At 39.5% G+C, this 18,508-nt stretch overlaps 1 protein-coding gene across 1 annotated transcript in view; it reads left to right on the top strand.

Annotated features, from left to right (window-relative positions):
* The window catches only part of gja3 (gap junction protein, alpha 3), a 57,146-nt gene extending 40,112 nt beyond the window's left edge, over positions 1-17,034 (top strand). The window contains exon 4 of the mRNA XM_039744002.1: positions 16,764-17,034. Coding sequence (XP_039599936.1) covers positions 16,764-16,796 — 33 coding nt within the window. The 3' untranslated portion in view covers positions 16,797-17,034. The remainder of the gene's footprint in view (positions 1-16,763) is intronic.
* Positions 17,035-18,508: the final 1,474 nt, after the last annotated feature.

The following is an 18,508-nucleotide window of genomic DNA, read 5'->3' as shown; positions in this document are numbered from 1 at the left end:
CAACAGTGGGGTCACCCTGGACACAACTGACACAAAGCACAGATACGGGTTCAAATGCAATGGTTTTATTTTGTCCAAATACCTTTACAGGTCCTATAGAATTGTTCCACACAGCACTGTACATCTAGAGATGGCGAATTCTTCCTCTTTTTCCTCTTCTTCCATACAAGAGTTGTCCTCTGCCCCCTGACTCTGACTTCATGAGGTTAATGAGAGGGATAGTTTTAAGTCAGACCCTGAAAGTATTTTTGGTGTTTGGGCAAGGTCCAGAGGAGGTATTTCCAAGTTGAATGGAAGTTTCACAAAATAGGGATGGTCAATTCCTGCATTTGCTCCTGGTGGCACCCATGGGTCTATGATTCTCAGCGTGCCCCACAGGAAGGTAAATCGGAGCAGTGAACCCCAGGACTCTTCCATTATTATGGTCAGCCTTCCTGGCAAGGGATCAGTTCCCAACCTGGTCTGGACACCAGTCCATTCTTGTCCTTTCACTCCAGTCTCCCTTCCTGGCAGGGGCTGCCTTCCCTCCTGGACAGGATTCTGGACACTCCTGCATGGCAGTTATAAAGGTTGTGGCAACCTCTGCTCACAATGGTGGCGCCCAAGAAAAAACATGATGGCATTGGAAAAGAGGCAAAATATTTGGAGCTACTTCAAAACAGAGTCATAGGTAAAAAATAATGCAGGAAATGGAAAAGCTACAGTAAGATGCACATTTTAATAAAGAGTAAGCAGGCGTAGCTATATAACAAATACAGATGATAAAACTGTATTACCAGGTGGCCCAGTAGGTCCTAGTAATGGATGATTCCACTCAAAATGACACAAGTGTTGGCAGTAGGTTGAAACAAGAAACACCAGGGGGACTTTGATGTTGTTTTAAATGTAATATCTGGGAGATTCATCGCTTAAGGACTGTGGCTGTGAGGCCATTTGTAGTAAATCAACTGTCTCCTTAAGAGCTGCCGAAGTCTTTAATATGCAGTAATCTCAAGGCCTGCAAGGCTGTATGGTGATTACAGTGGGAGCACACAACTGCCTCAATCCATAGGCTCAGAGAGGCTTGAGATGGGACGTGAATTGGTGCAATCAGATTTAGATTTGTGGGACAAAGTTTCTTCATTTTCAAAACTGCAGCACTGTTGTTTAAGTATAACTATTTGTCAAGTCCTCTCACGACATACCATTTCAAGTAACATTAAGGCTACACTAACAGTATATATGGGTCCTGCTCTGATCAGTGGGAATATCCAGAGAGTCTAAATGTATAAGAACCTCAGAAATCATAAAGTCTTCTTGTCGATACTACCTTGTGATGCTGTTAACAGATTATGCCCTTTGCATACTGGTCCACCATGATGATTAAGGATAAGAAGCTTCTGTCCACTTCTTCTGTGTTTAAATCTTGGTAATGTTCTTGTCGATAACCAGTATAAATACATACTCTGTTGTCTGCATCTTGGAAGACTAGCATAGGAACAACAGGAAGGTCCCTGACAGTCACTTTACAACAATTTCTTTTCTTTTTGCTCAAAACAGTGAAACACCTCATGAAGAAATGGTGTAGTGCTGCAGAAAGTCATTACTAAATGATTTCCATTTTGTAATAATTCTGTGTTATGGCTTATTTTTGTTCTTTTTTCCATTTTTATACATGCTCTTCCATTGTTTATTAACTACATCATTACAGTGATGTCACCATAATGACATATAAGATGATGTGTTTGTTTCTGGTGGCCATGGTCATATTGTTTGCAGCAACAACAACTCTTGGCAGTCATGTGATCAGGAAGTCACATGATTTATGAAATGATCTTGTTGCACTAGAAGTCGTGTAATGTGACAGCTTTAGACATGCATATATACATTGTTAGACAATGGATGGATGGATAAATTGCAGAGGGGCAGGGAGACAGAGCAATGACTCACCAATCAGGGTGAACCACTCATCATTCTTAAAGGGGTGGGTTCACTTCTCACATATAGTTCACATATAAGTTTATTCAAAAAGACATTACCTTTAAGACACTAATATAACAACATTAAATCATACTTCCTATTTCCTTTGGCATACATACAGGTGCTGGACATAAAATTAGAATATCATGACAAACTTGATTTATTTCAGTAATTCCATTCAAAAAGTGAAACTTGTATATTAGATTCATTCATTACACACAGACTGATGTATTTCAAATGTTTATTTCTTTTAATTTTGATGATTATAACTGACAACTAATGAAAGTCCCAAATTCAGTATCTCGGAAAATTAGAGTATCACTTAAGACCAATGCAAAAAAAGGATGTTTAGAAATGTTGGCCAACTGAAAGGTATGAACCTGAAAAGTATGAGCATGTACAGCACTCAATATTTAGTTGGGGCTCCTGTGGCCTGGATTACTGCAGCAATGCGGCGTGGCATGGAGTCGATCAGTCTGTGGCACTGCTCAGGTGTTATGAGAGCCCATGTTGCTCTGATAGTGGCCTTCAGCTCTTCTGAATTGTTGGGTCTGGCGTATTGCATCTTCCTCTTCACAATACCCCATAGATTTTCTATGGGGTTAAGGTCAGGCGAGTTTGCTGGCCAATCAAGAACAGGGATACCATGGTCCTTAAACCAGGTACTGGTAGTTTGGGTACTTTGTGCAGGTGCCAGGTCCTGTTGGAAAATGAAATCTGCATCTCCATAAAGTTTGTCAGCAGCAGGAAGCATGAAGTGCTCTAAAACTTCCTGGTAGACGGCTGCGTTGACCTTGGACCTCAGAAAACACAATGGACCAACACCAGCAGATGACATGGCACCCCAAACCATCACTGACTGTGGAAACTTTACACTGGACCTCAAGCAACATGGATTCTGTGCCTCTCTCTCTTCCTCCAGACTCTGGGACCTTGATTTCCAAAGGAAATGCAAAATTTACTTTCATCAGAGAACATAACTTTGGACCACTCAGCAGCAGTCCAGTCCTTTTTGTCTTTAGCCCAGGCGAGATGCTTCTGACACTGTCCCTTGTTCAAGAGTGGCTTAACACAAGAAATGCAACAGCTGAAACCCATGTCTTGCATACGTCTGTGCGTGGTGGTTCCTGAAGCACTGACTCCAGCTGCAGTCCACTCTTTGTGAATCTCCCCCACAGTTTTGAATGGGTTTTGTTTCACAATCCTCTCCAGGGTGCGGTTATCCCTATTGCTTGTACACTTTTTTCTGCCACATCTTGTCCTTCCCTTCGCCTCTCTATTAATGTGCTTGGACACAGAGCTCTGTGAACAGCCAGCCTCTTTAGCAATGACCTTTTGTGTCTTGCCCTCCTTGTGCAAGGTGTCAATGGTCGTCTTTTGGACAACTGTCAAGTCAGCAGTCTTCTCCATGATTGTGTAGCCTACAGAACTAGACTGAGAGACCATTTAAAGGCTTTTGCAGGTGTTTTGAATTAATTAGCTGATTAGAGTGTGGCACCAGGTGTCTTCAATATTGAACCTTTTCACAATATTGTTAATTTTCCGAGATACTGAATTTGGGTCTTTCATTAGTTGTCAGTTATAATCATCAAAATTAAAAGAAATAAACATTTGAAATACATCAGTCTGTGTGTAATGAATGAATCTAATATACAAGTTTCACTTTTTGAATGGAATTACTGAAATAAGTCAACTTTGTCATGATATTCTAATTTTATGACCGGCACCTGTACATTTGCATATTTTGCGACAGAACATGTTTTCCACTGATGTTTAATACGTGGGTAAAATCTTTTTTTCAGAATTCATACCACAAGAAGTATTAAATTCAGTATACTGGATAAACTGGCATATCACCCACTCCTATTTTCAACCCACTTTTTAGGTGAGGGTCACTGTGGAAACAGATCAATTTGGTTTGTATTATGCCAAGCTGTAAACTCTCAGGGTTAGGGTTATGTTATGTTATGGTTATGGTTATGGAGCAGTATATGAATTAATAGGTTTAAAATGCAAAAGAAAACTAACAGACAAGTTCAAAGAGCAAAGCAGAAGCCAAAAAAAATACAAAAACTCCAACAATCAAAATGCTAGGCAAAATTTTGTCAGAAAATTCCTCCTAAGTCAAAACTGCTGCTAAAGAAATGTCATGAAGAAAAAAACAGAGTAATAGTGTTTCATTTGTATTTGTGTTTATCTCGAAGCTTAGGATACTTGAAGTTACACCCCACCATCTTAAATAGGAGATGGCCGATAGCATCACACGTCTCAACACCACTGTTCACTAACAAAACAGCATCAATGTGACATCACAAAAAAAGGCATGAAAATAATTCAACAGTGCAAAATATGGAATTCTTCTTCCTCTTCATCATTTCCCACTTCTATGTGGGTTCTATCATGTGATTAACGTCCTTCATATAGCTCAGTCTTGCTCTTCCTTGCTAGTCAGGACCTTTTGATTCAGATCTTCTTTTACTTTATTAATCCACCTCTGTTTCGGTGTCCCTCACTTTTTCTTCCCCTGTACTTCCATTCCCAACACTCTATTGCCCACATATTCATCGTCTTTCCTCATTTCATGTCCATACCACTTCATCCTACTTTCATAGATATCGCTCCAAATCTTGTTGTAGATTTGATTGTCTCATTCCTTATTCTGTCCTTTTTTGTAACTCCACACATCCATCTCAACATTCTCATTTCTGGCACATCTAAGTTCTTTTCTTGTGGTCCCTGTACTGCCAATGTCTCAGCTCCACACATTATTGCTGGTCTTACAACAGTCTTAAAAACCTTACCTTTAACCTTCAACCTAATTCTTTGATCACCCAATACTCCTGATACCTTCTTCATATTGTGAGTTATCTCTGCATCTAGTTTTCCATCTTGGGCTACCACTGGTCCTAGATTTTTAAATGTATCCACTCTTTTCAATTGCTCTACCTGGAGGCTAACTTCTGAATCCTGATCATCATTAAACTGTATATATTCTGTCCTCTTCCTATTTATCTTCAGACACCTATCTTCCAAATCCCTTCTCCATTCTTCCATCTTTCTCTCCACTTGCTCTTTTGTGGTGCTACACAACACAATCTAGCCACAAGAGCCCAAACAGCCCAACTTGGTGCTGATTCCAAGCCTGGATAAATAGAAATAGTGTCAGGAAGGGCATCCAGCTGTAAAACTTAGTCAAAACCTTATTGATGGAATCAATCCAATACAAAATATTGGAATAACTACAAAAATGCAAATACAAAAGAAAATAGTAGGCTCAAAAATCTTGTATTCAATAATCAGAGCCAAGCTCATTAGCATTCTCTAGCTCACTGAAGGGAATTCCCAGGCATCCCAAGGCCATGTGATGAATATAATCTCCCAGGTTCTCCTCCCAGTAGGCTGATACATTTTAATGCATGTTTTCAATCAGAATAAGATACCTAATGAAAGAGTTTGAACTGAGTGGCAAAGAAAGGAATCCGAGGGTGCTTTCACACCTACAGCATTTGGTGCGCACCAAACGTGTTTGGTCCCTTGGTTCGGTTCGTTTGCGTTGATGTGAATGCAATCTCGGTACTTTGGTGCGCACCAAATCAATCGATCCGAGACCTGCCTGAAGGGGTTTATCCGCTCTACTTTGGTACGGTTCGTCTGGTGTGAAAGCAACCAAACCAAATCTGACGAAATTGTATAGTTTAATGCACTTTGGGTATAAGAGATACGGGGTTGTGGGTAAAATTCTTTTCACTTCCTGTTGACTCCATTACATTTTTCAAGCTATCGACTCGCGATGAAATCAAACCGCGGAGAAACGTGGAGTGCCGAAGAAATTAAGTGCCTCATAGATATATGGTCGGATGAGCATATCCAAAAGCAACTGTCTACGACACATAAAAACAGCTGCATTTACGCGCTGTTCAGTAAGCTGCCTAGGTTAAAAAGGCTATCCTCGGACAGTTGAACAATGCCGTATTAAGACAAAAAAAACTTCGGGCGAAGTGTATAGAAGTGCGTGATGCACTTAGCAAGACGGGAAGTTCTGGAAAAGAGAAAGACAAGTTTCCCTGGTGCCGATGGGCTTCGCGGTCTATTTTCGTTCGTTTAGAACTCGGCATATGTGAAAGCAAACCGTACCCACGTCTGTTTACTACATTGTAACATTTTTCTGACTGGTGCGGACTAAAGCAATCGAACTATAGGTGTGAAAGCACCCATAGTGTCGAACTGTAGACATGCAAGAAGTCGCCTGTCAAATGTTTAAAGATGTGCTAGCCATACAATACAAAATGTAAGGAAGATGAAAAAGTTGCAAAATACCTTTTCCTGAATATTTGTTAAGCTCTTTATTAAAGTGTATATAGTAGAACAAGTTGGCTTCTAACTGGATTTAGTTGGACTGAGATAACTACATAACAAAACTAGCAGGCATTTTTGGAGTTGGCATGGACTATGAACTCTGCCAGCTGTCATCACAATAGAGAGAGAACAGAATTACACCTAAAAAAAGACAAGAGTCTATTTATAAGTTTTTAATCAGCCAACCAAGTCACACTATGAGGGGCTCAAGTAGTTTTGCTATGGTGTTTATTCTGACATTACATGCCCCAAATGCAAAGACGCAGTTTAGTCTGAACACAAGCTTTATTTGACGAAGGTCACAGGACATGCGCTTCTGCGAGGGTTCTTCAAGCTGCATTCAAGACAACGTCGTGCATGAAAATTCAGACTGGCAACGGGCCACATATTCTATGCAAAAGTCCCAAGATTTCAAGGCTACTTTATTATGAGTTCATTGAAGACAATACTGTCTCAATTTAGGGTACCAGCCCTTAACATTTTAAGGTAGCAGATTAAAAAATTCAAAAATGTAAATAAGCTTTGAAAAACTGACATGACAAGAGATCAAATTTGACACAAATGAAAAAGACTATAGCAGGAGAAGTCCTGGAGGGCAGCAGTGACCACAGGATTTTTTGTCAATTTCTTCAGCCTGTCCATCCATTGTTGGAGTGCGCCTTTCCAATGTAAGGCTGTGGGGTGCCTGAAGCCTTTCCTGACTGCATCAGGATTACAGTATAAACCAACCCTGGGTATAATGCCAGCCTGTCTCAGGGCACACATATTACAACTAGGTCAATTTAAAGGTGCCAGTCAACCTTAACTGTATATCTCTTAGACGTGGGAGAAAAATACAATAGTTAAAGGAAAAAAACGGACACAGACAGGGAGAACACAAGCAGCCCACACAGATATGAATCAAGTGGTATGTGACACCTATAAATCAGTTTCTTGTTCAGTGCTGTTTTTCATTTGTGTTTTAGCCCTAAATAATATTAAACATCAGTTTGCTGTGCTTTTGAAAAAACTAATATGCATTAAGCCTCTAATCTGATTGTATCAATTTTCTTAAGTACTAGGGTGTTGTATTGTGTTAGCCATTATGAATGTAATGAGAAGTCAAGCAAAATGACACCTTTTATTGGCTAACTAAAAAGATTACAATATGGAAGCTTGTGAAGCAACTCGGAGAAGACTCACAGGCTTGCATATCGTAATCTTTTTAGTTAGCCAATAAAAGGTGTCATTTTGCTTGACTTCTCACATCAATTTTCTTATAAAGCTTATGATTAGTTAAATGTAAATCAGTACCTTTTAGTGAAGAGGAGCTGGCTGAAAATGAGCAGTGGAAATGCAGTAAATCAGATACCATGGGGGTTCTGATTGTTCCTGGAACTACGCTGAACTTCCTATTCCAGGAAAATCAAGTTGTTGAGAACAGATCATTTGGTAAAACAGTGGTTCATGTACTCAGGGACAGCTAGTGGAAAGTACTGGGAAGTACATTTATGTTAAAAGCCATGGAAAGACATCTTCATAAACGGCATCACTGGAGTGCTGAAGTAGAGATGCTGTTTGAAGTTTGTAAAATATCTAATTGAGAAACTGGGGTGTCTTACCTATTATTATATTTCAGCCAGGGTTTATTCCCTGGATTGTGCATTTGTTGTTTTGTTTTTTTATTATTATTTTTTCATGCCTCTGTGTAATTCCTTTTGGGTTTGTTTATTATTTAGTACTGATATACTGTGTCTTTAAAGGCTCAGCCATTTCTTGTGTTTTGTGAGTGGCCACCCTGACATCACTACAGTTGGGTCCTCCATCTGCGTTCATATTGTGGTCAGAGTGGCGGAAACAGCAAAGGACCATTGACTGATACTTGGAACAGCGAGTATTGTTTACTTTTAATATTTCTGATTTTGTATGTTATTACTTGCTTTCTAGATTTTTCTATTTGTATGCCATTTTCAGACCTTGGATTGCATTTAAGCAAATCTTTTTGTTGTTCCGTTTTGAGTTATTCAATTATCAGTCTATAAAAACACTTTGTTTGGAGTTGTCTCAACAAGCCACAGGTTTAGGGTTACAGGAGCCTAAAGCCTGCTGTTTGCTTCATTGTGGTCTTCCAGTAAATTGCATGGAAAGGGTGCGCAGGAATTGAATGTTGGAGTCTTCCAAGCCAACATATACTGTACATGGTTTAAACAATAAAAAAATGACATTTCTATATAAAAGGAATGCAAAGAGCTAGCTTACCATTTAAACCGATAGCGTAATGCTTTTAAAATTCAGGTTGATATCGTTCTGGAAGATATTGGACAAAAAAAAAAGTTGTTCATGACCTGATTTTTGCATGCAAGTCAGACGTTCCAATTAAAAGTGTCTTTTTTTATTTTATTAAAATCAAATAACATTTCATACACATAACTCAAGTTTTATAAAATGAAGAATGAAAAAAAAAAGGTTTGAAACAAATCAACCCCCACCCCTCAGAAAAAGAGCTAGGTCAGCAGTGTAAAACTACTAAAGAGAAATTAATAGAAATAAATTGAAAATGAATAAAAATAAATAGAGTAAAAACAGGGGAGAGTTTCCTCAGCGATTTAAAAGCTTATTCTAAAATGTTATTGATTAGATCCTGCCAGGTTTTGAAAAAGTTCTGCACAGATCCTCTAAGTGAGAATTTAATTTTTTCCAATTTCAAATATTATACAACATCAGTTACCCACTGACTTAAAAGAGGAGAGTTAGGATTCTTCCAGTTTAGCAAGATAAGTCCACGTGCCAATAGTGTAGTAAAGGCGATCACAGTTTGTTTGTCCTTCTCCACTTTAAGCCCATCTGGGAGTCCACCAAACACAGCTGTTAATCGGTTAGGAGGGATTGTGACACCAAGGCTGTCTGAAAGGTACTTAAAAAAATTTTGTCCAGAAAGGTGTTAATTTGATGCAGGCCCAAAACATGTGATCCAGTGAGGCTGGAACTTGACTGCAGCGTTCGCAGGTTGGATCTTGACCTGGAAACATTTTGGACAGTTTTAAGTGAGACAGATGTGCTCGATATATAATTTTAGGTTGAATAATTGTATGTTTTGTGCATGTGGGGCTCAAGTGAATTCTCTGCATTGCTACCTTCCACTCCTTTTCTGATATGTTGAGCGATAGATCTTTTTCCCAATGTCCTCTTGGATCTTTGAAAGGGAGGGACTGTAAAAGAATTTTATATATTGCAGAAATGCTGTCTGAGTCTTTTAATGGGATACCTGTATTGCCAAACATGCATAATGCTCTATTACTTATTTTACAGAAAAAAAAAATTCACACTTCCTAATAATGTGACACAATATTATTGTACTTAAATCAGACACTCAAATAATTTAAACTAACAGTTTGAAGCATTGCTTAAGTACTTTGAATAACACCTTTTTGAAGCCATTTGTACTTGTCTTGATGGTGTCTTCTGTTTAATTGTGGACTCTAAACTGGCCTGTGACTGGTGCAACAAGGGCCTCATCCAGGGCAGTTTCCTGCCTTGTGCCCACTGCTGCCAGATAAAACTCTGAAATGGAGTAAGCAGATCTGAGAATGTTATGAGCTTCCTTTTCCTTAAGTGTGGCGTCACACCACTCCTGTGCCTGTACCTGTGTGTTTCCATCTCATGCAGGCGAGGAAAGATGATTCCCTATGTCACACAAATGGCAATGGCCATAGCAACCACAAACAAGGCTGCTGTCATGCAAAATGATCCCAAAATGGCATTGCATGAATAATAATAAAAGTAAAAGATAACAAGAAAAACAAAATATTCAAATGAACAAAAATAATTGATGAAACAAAAATAATGCGATTCAAGACGACAGAGTCATCAGTCTCCAAGACAAAGATAGAAAGTCAATATTCTAAGCATGCAGCCAGTGCTAACAAGTCATTATTTATCATCATACTTACACACGTTGGATGACTGGCACTGCCACCTTGGCTTACGTACAAAAATATCTCAAAACCGAAACGTAAAGTGAAAATCAAAGTCTAAAAAGGGGAATTTAAGAAAAGCCGTCCCACACAAAGATCAGTCAGTGTACTTTACAGATTTAAGTGTGCTGAATCTATGAAGACTTACAACGATGACTTACTCTGTTTATAACTACTGTGACTTAAAGGAATCTTTTTGTTCATTTCTTTCCACATTATAAGTACACTGGTCTGCACTACAATCTTTTGTTTTGTATTCTTATGTTGTTTGCTTACCTGTTACCTGATCAAGACAGTGGATGGATGAATCCACCTTCTCATATATCTGTAAAAAAACATTTAAACATCAAAGTTCTCTCTTCTGGACAAATAAACATCTTACTAAATTACTAAATATACATCCCAGGCTATTTTGAAGGAATAAGAAGAGAGGAAAAAAAAAATATGTAACAAGTAGTTGGTTTGGGTTGTTTCTGCCCCAACAACCTAAAGAATATGGTAGCTTTCCATTTTCAGATCAAAAATATCAGTTAAATAATATTCTTAGCAAATGAAACAATTTAAAAATAAAATAATCTTTTTTTTCCAAAATGGTGTTTTTCACTGGATCTGATATCTCATAGAAAGGATTTATGAAAGAGAATTCTAATTCCAGCCAACATAAGAATACACAAAAAAAGATTGTATTGCAGACCAGTGTACTTATAATGTGGAAAAATATTAACAAAAAGATTGCTTTAAGTCACAGCAGTTCTAAACAGAGTAAGTGGTTGTAAGTCTTCATAGATTCAGCACACTTAAATCTATAAAGTTCACCAATCGCTTTGTATACAAGATTTTTCTTAACTTCTCCAGATGATCACATCTGTGACCTTTGGTATTTTTTGGTCTGCCATTAGTGGCCTTCGTTAGTGTGTTTTAAAACGTTTACTTGTGCCTTTGGTTAATTTCAAGTTCATGTTCATTAGCTCTTCTAAGATTGTCTACTTAAGGAACAATAATAAGGATGAACTCCTAGAAACTTGGGAAATGTGTGTGGGAGGGTAGCTAAGAGCCATATTTGTGATTAAAAATTGTATGTTTACACTAGCAAATGTCTTACATAGCTTACCAATTTGTGATTTTATGACATTATGATACATGTAGAGGCTTTGATGCCCCAAAACTTTTACAACCTTTTGTCCAATTGTCATTCTTCTTCTACCAGAAGGTGAAAAAATGCAGTCCAAGAGGGGCAGAAGAGAGGGGCCAGATGATGACTACCTGTCTAAACGAAACTGAGGTCAATAACACCGGAGTCTTAGCCAAAAGTCACAAAACAAAACCTACAGTAAAAAGCCAGAATGAGAAAGTTCAGAACCAGAATTCAACAAGATCACTGGCTAAAGGTTTAGGGAAAGTCTTTGATGCCATCTAACTCGTGTTGTATACTTATGTGATATCATGGGACATGAGCTATACAGCTAGATGAATAAAGAACGATCAATTAACAATAAAATAGATAGTCACAGGGGAAAAACACCACCGTTAACAATTTGACAGATATTCACAGAACAGTAGGGTTTTCAATTGCTTCTTAAACACATCGAGTCAAATATGTATTGGTGAGTGACAGTTCCATTTGTGGTTGTGTGGTAATGTGAAAGAAGAAGGTCTAGCAGATTGCCAGACATGTGGGCTGGGGGGCTGTGGAGTGGAGTTATGATGAAGGAGGAAAGAAAAGGAAAAGAGCTGGCAACAAGAGGAGTGTCCAAGTGGCTGTTCAGGTTCCCAAGTATTAAAATTGGGCTGCTGTCATGTGGGAGGGAAGAGAGCAGTTCATCAACAAAGTTCTTGAGCAGATCTGGAGGGCAATAAATAACAATGTTAATTGGATGACAGTAACTGCATGGTATTCAAAAAGGTAGCAGAGCTGCAGTACATACAGTATCCAGGAGGGTGAACCTCCAGTTCTTTAATACAAGGATACCATGTACCCTAACCCTACCAGTGAAACAGCAGCTACGGGTGAAGAAAGTGCTATCGGTGTTGCTGCATTTTCTCAGCGAATCCTTGTCTCCATCAGTGCCACCTCTGGTAGACATCTTTGGATGTCGAAAACCTGAATAAAGTCTGCTTTGCTGACTGCAGACTGGCAACTCCCCAAGCCAAAGGAAAAAAGCCCGTCTAAAGAAGTGGCTTGACGAAGCAGACGGGATTGTTAGCATTTCTCCGTCTCCTGCTAAAACATCTAGTGTTAATAACAGGAATGTATTATAGACACAGGCTGAAGAAGAAGGTAAAACTGTACCTTTGTGAATGAAGTATGTGTGTCCTCTGGTCTGGTCTGGTCTGGTCTGGTCTGGTCAGGTCTGGTCTGGTCAGGTCTGGTCTGGTGTCACTGCCTGGTGGACTCGCTTGCAGTCTTCACACAAGGATGGCTGCCCATGATGGGTGACGCTGTCTTAAGTCTCTTTAAATAAGGGGGTAGTTAAATGAGCCCGGCTGTGACAACTGAAGCAATTAGCAACACGAAGCAAGGGGGCAGCACTCGTTAAACAGATTGAAGCAAAGACGCACGTCTATCAGATGCACGCTTAAATAAACCTAATTCAGATAACTAAGGAATTGCACAATTAACAAATCACAAAAGAAACCAACCCTAAAATCCATGTTACAAAATGGCATCGAAGTAATAACAAACTGTAATGTTAATAACAATGCATAGCAGGCCCAAAGTGAAAATGACCGATTAAGGGCTCAGAAGCCCTATAATACTAAAACATAAGTTCAGAAGAAAAATTCTTAAAAGCCAAAATACATTTTTAAAGTAGCACAATCAGAAAACTTCTGTGTGAAGCTGCCATGTTCTCATGGACTCCACTTTCACCTCACAGCGTAGCTCATGTTATACTTTATTAGCAACTCTAAACTGGCATTCAGCAGGCTGGCATCAAGTGCAGGGTTACTCAATTTGATCTTGAAAATGAGAAAACATCCATTTTCAAATCTGCTTAGCCCGATTTGTGTGTGTAGAAAGAGTGATTACGTTAAATTGTAGGGTTGTGTCGATGATTCCATGAATGGGTCACCGTCTGTACTTGACTTTAGACTACCATCTTTGAAAGTGTGTCTTCATGTATGCAGTGTCTTACACCGAGGAGAGAATCATCAGCTTTCATGAAGTGGAAGCTGCGGTAATAGAAGTCATTTTTGACACCCCTGCTAGTGGATCTCTAGACCACACATTACAACATACAGTGCAAGCCTTTATTATATTTAGCTTCATTAGACATCTGCAATCTGATTCATGGTTGTGGGCAGCCTGGTCCGTCCTGGCAGCAGTGGGTGCAAGGCAGGAACCACCACGGACACCACTGGGTCCACTCCTGGATACGCCACACAGAACAAACGTAGAATTGCAACTTAGCATAACACGCGTCTTTGGAATCTGGGAGAAAAGCCGGAGCACATTCAGACTTGGAAAGAAAATGGGAATGGCACACGTTTATTTTACAAGACAAAATTGTGGTCCTGAGTCATTTTAACAAAAAGAGGATAAAGTGGCGCCTTATTAAAGTTTTCTCTTTTTTATTAAATGCATGTCCGTTCCTTTTAGAAGCCTGCTCAGATCAGAGTGGGGGCTCCATGATTTCTGGTGGGATCCCATTAAGTTTCCTTAGGCTTTGAAGGTTAAAGAGCACAATGGTAAGAAGGTGTGACTACAGACATTTGTTTTTACAATTAGGGTTAAGTTGGCAATAAAAAAAATACAGGAAAATAAAGAAAATTCATAAAGCTTTGCTTTCAGGTCAAAGTGTTTAACTGAAAAAAAAAAAAAAACCCCTAAAAGTGCAGCTGTCATCCATTCTGTTCCTCCCCGCAGCTGGCTACTCTGTTGTTTTATAATTAAATGGCGACATTAGTTCATATCATGTGATTAAAAAGGATTCATCACACATTAAAGGCTCTAATCACAGCCTATAGTCTCACTTTCACGTTTCTCACTGGCATATCCTACTTGACCCTGCTTACTGCAGCATTTTTATTATGGAGCCTGAAAAGGCAAGGGATTGAACAGAAACAAAAATGCAGGGGGGAATGTTTGCACACTCACTGCTATGTGTTCAGTACCGTTATAGCTTTAGATGAATGGCACACATTTTGGAGTCTGGCCAAAACCTTCAGATAGAAAAACTAAAAAACACACACACACACAGTCCTTAGAAATAAAAATTAATGAAACAAATGAAGCACAATGGTACTTACTGCAATACATACACCACAGAGAACACGAAGAAGAGCAAAGAGAGACGGGTGCCCTGGCACTTTACTGCCCCTCAACGTGGGCACCTGAGTTTTAAGATTACTTAAAACCCATAAAATTTATCTTGTAAAGTATGGATGGTGAAACAAGTATTTTGTAAAAGAAAAATAAAAAACAGCCCATGAGATGCTACTCTAAACCTAAACTCATTTTTGTTTCAGATATCACCTTTCACACTGATTACTGTAAGAATAAGCATTGCATGGTTATAAAACACAGACATGAAGCAAATTCAGATCTTTAGTAGAAGCAGAAACGAGAATGTTGATCTGAAAACAGCGAAGATTTCAATGAATCTGAATCTCCTGTATGAGATTGGCCTGCAGACAGCGCCCTCTGCTGGTCACAGCCTGTCGTTACACTTGAGCAGAATGCGCACTGTTTAAGTCGCACGGAGAGGGATTCAAATGTCATTTATCATAGTGTCATAAGAAGACAGCATGGGAGTGCATGGAAACATGGCGATCGATACACTGCTTCTCAGCTTACCAAGTTTAGCCCTGGAGTGTCGGCATGGCTGGCTATTTCAGAGCTCAGTGTGCACTAAGGCGTCAGTCATATCTCAACTCCCTGAGTGATGTTTCCCAAACGCCCCTTATTGCCAGCTTTATTTCTAGTAGATGCAGCTACTTTTACTTTATTGTTATGTCTTTTGCTAGAAAGACCACATTATTGTATTCTCCTTCTTTTAATTCCTAAATATTATGTTTATTTTAAACATACAGGTAGAGATGATGGTGGGTCTGGTAGCAGTTGGATGTAAGGTAGGAAAAAGAAAAACTCTGGCAAGTGTGCCAGTCCATTGAAAAGCCCACACATGCTCAGGGCCAATAGAGTCACCAGCTAACCAAACCCATACAAACACAGGAAGAACATGCAAACTCCAGACAGAAAATTAAACAGTGAAAATTAACTGTTGTAGTGTTGAAGCTTTTGTGAATCCTGTACCAAAGGGCGTAAAATAGACATATGAATTGCATTTGTCATTCCAACAGATGGTGCATCACAAACATTTGTAATGCATTTATTACTGCAAATATTTGTGATGAGCCATCTGTTGGAATGACAAATGCAATGTGTTTTAATACTATGTACATTACAAGATACATTCCAATAGCTGGCACGTTGCAAACTGCTTATCCTGCTAACTCTGAAGTCTATGTTTATTACATTAGATTTTAATCCATCTTAGTAGCACAGGTAGTACATGTATATTTATGTTACCTGTTACAGATCTAAATAAGCAAAGGTTCTTTTCTGGAACCTTCAAGTGGATGGTTCCTTTTGCGGACGAAAATTGTTTCCCCTATGGCGTTGCTCTGGCACCTTTGTTTTTAACAGTGCAGGTTGGTTTCCTGCCTTACACCCCAAGCTGCATGTATAGGCTTTGGCACCCTCTACTGGATTTAGTGTCATCACAGTAAGGTGATTGCAGCACCACAGGAATCTAATGTCTACTCAGTTACTTTCTCATTTTTTTTGTTGTTGTTGTTCTCCACAGCTAGTGACCTTACGTTAAGGATGGGGATCTGTAGTAACCACTACATTGAAAGGCTCCCTGTTCACCACAATAGTCCAGCACTACCTGTGCAAAACTGGTTTCAGGCCATTGATCCCAATCATCTGTTAATAGGAGCCTGACCCACTTGGGTCTGCCACCCACCGCTTAGCCACTCTGTCCCAGGAGAGGTCCATCACCTTAGATTTGGTTGAGTTGATTCTCATCCCTGCCACCTAATACTTGGCACAACAAAGAGGACAACCTGATGAGGCTAAGAGGGCAACGTGAACTCCAAACACCCAAGAGGGTGGGCTTTATATTACTATACCAGACATTATGAAGGACGTGGGTCAGGTGCAGTGTCATTCTGAATGGACCCCCACTCTTCAAGTTGGTGCACATGTTCTCCGATGGAAGGATTTAGAGCTGCACGTCAGTTGGCACCCCCCAAAATAAGCCTTACAGGTAAGTTACAGCAAGGCCACTCACAACAGATTTTGCAACATTTTTGACATGAAAACATGAATGACTTTTGCAGAAAGTAATGGCTGGACTCTGGTTATAAAATTGTCACAAATTCAGGAATTTGTAAAGGTGACCTAAACTGAGCAAGATATTCATTTACTTACAAGATAATAAAATGCACGTGTTGAGAAATGGCAAATTTGTTTTTTTTTTGTTTTCCCAGACAAGCAAAATAACCTCATTAAGACAGAGGTGAAGACCTCTCCTCTTTTAGAGATACCCCTACTTGAAGACGTTCTCATTGGGCTAAGCACGGATGCCAGTACAACACACAGTAAGCTCATCTGTGGTCGAGGTGGACTCACAGGTCATCTTCATGAAGACTTGGGTGTCATCAGCCTGTGTATGGAACAGAAGACCATGATGACAAGGCAGCCTAGGCCAGGGGTGGGCAGTGTTGGTCCTGGAGGGCCGCAGTGGCTGCAGGTTTTCATTCCAACCCAATTGTTTAATTATAAACCAATCCTTTCCAATCTCAGACCTTATTTAATTTAATTTAATGTCTTGTTAGTCTGCAATGTAAGGTTCTTATAGCGTAGATCTTTTCCTTTCCACGGATGTCATCCAAATGAGTTGAAGCCTAAAACGGATCATTTTCAGTCTGTCACATTTTTCTATTAAGTGTTTCAATAAATCAAACAGTGCATGATGAACACACACAGATGTAAATGGAAACAAGCAAGATGGTGAACTGCTGACTGCTTTGTCATTTCCATCTTATTGCTAATAAGGAGCCATTAAAACACTGAATGCAGCTGTTTAAGATTGAAATAAGCAATTAAGGGTGGGGAACCTTAACAAGCGAGACCACTAAGTGTCACTTAAGCAATAAGAGCTTCATCAGCAGTAACTGACTTGTCATTAAGAAACTGGGATGGAACAAAAACTTGCAGCCAGTGCGGCTCTTCAAGACCGACATTGCCCACCCCTGCCCTAGGCGAAACCTGCTATACTTACATTTACTGATTTGGGCGACACCTTTATCCAAGGGGACTTACAACATTTCTGATACAATTGGTGACATTTCTTTTGGTTTTCCAATTGGAGCACAAGCAGGTCATGTGACTTGCTGATGGTCACATGGGGTCAGTAGCAGGATTTGTACCCACAACCTCAGGGTTTGAAGCCTTAATAACTACACCACACTGCCTCTAGTCATACTGTATATCTTCATACTTACATAGGGCATTGTAGTTTTTAAATTTACATTTATATTTATTTGTTTAGCCGATGCTTTTATCCAAAGTGACTTACAAAGGAGGTCAACATAACGGAGTAACATCATTCCAGGGACTGTTTTGAACAGTGTAGGAGGACAGTTGACAAAAGTGGGTCATCACAAGTGAACAGTTAACGCTTTAGTTGAGGTACGACTACTCAATTACTGTTATGGAACAAGACCTTAACAAACACCTCTGTGGGTCTTCAGGACACTTTCACAGCATCAATGAAGTTTTTGTTCTCCTTTGCAATATGGCCTACTAAAATAACCTCACCTTGGAATGGTCAAAGGAAGCTCAACTGATACATGTTTCTCTTGATAATGCAGATTTGAATTTAAGACCTGTAAAGCTGTTCATATTTAGAATGAATTTTCCCAGCATGTCAATATGCAGCCCTCTACAAAAGGTGCTTTGTAAATGTTACTAGGACCAAAAGAAGCCCATGTTAAGGTCTTGCTACATAACAATGAGGTAATGACATGTTTTATAGTACCAACCTGGCCGTCCCCGTTTACATGAAAGAATTAACAAAAAACAACAGACAATGCTGTTCAAAAAGAAACAAAAACACTGCACATGACATCCAGGCTGGCTTAGTCAGAACAACTAGAAACCAGCTGTGGAGCTCTTCTTCTAGTTAGGTCACTTGAAGAAGAAGGTGGTCTTGCTTTATGGTCCAGGGACG

The sequence above is a fragment of the Polypterus senegalus genome, chromosome 2 (assembly GCF_016835505.1).
Source record: "Polypterus senegalus isolate Bchr_013 chromosome 2, ASM1683550v1, whole genome shotgun sequence".
NCBI lineage: Eukaryota > Metazoa > Chordata > Cladistia > Polypteriformes > Polypteridae > Polypterus > Polypterus senegalus.
The sequence above is the reverse complement of the archived record's forward strand: the minus strand, read 5'-3'. Positions and strand labels throughout refer to the sequence as shown.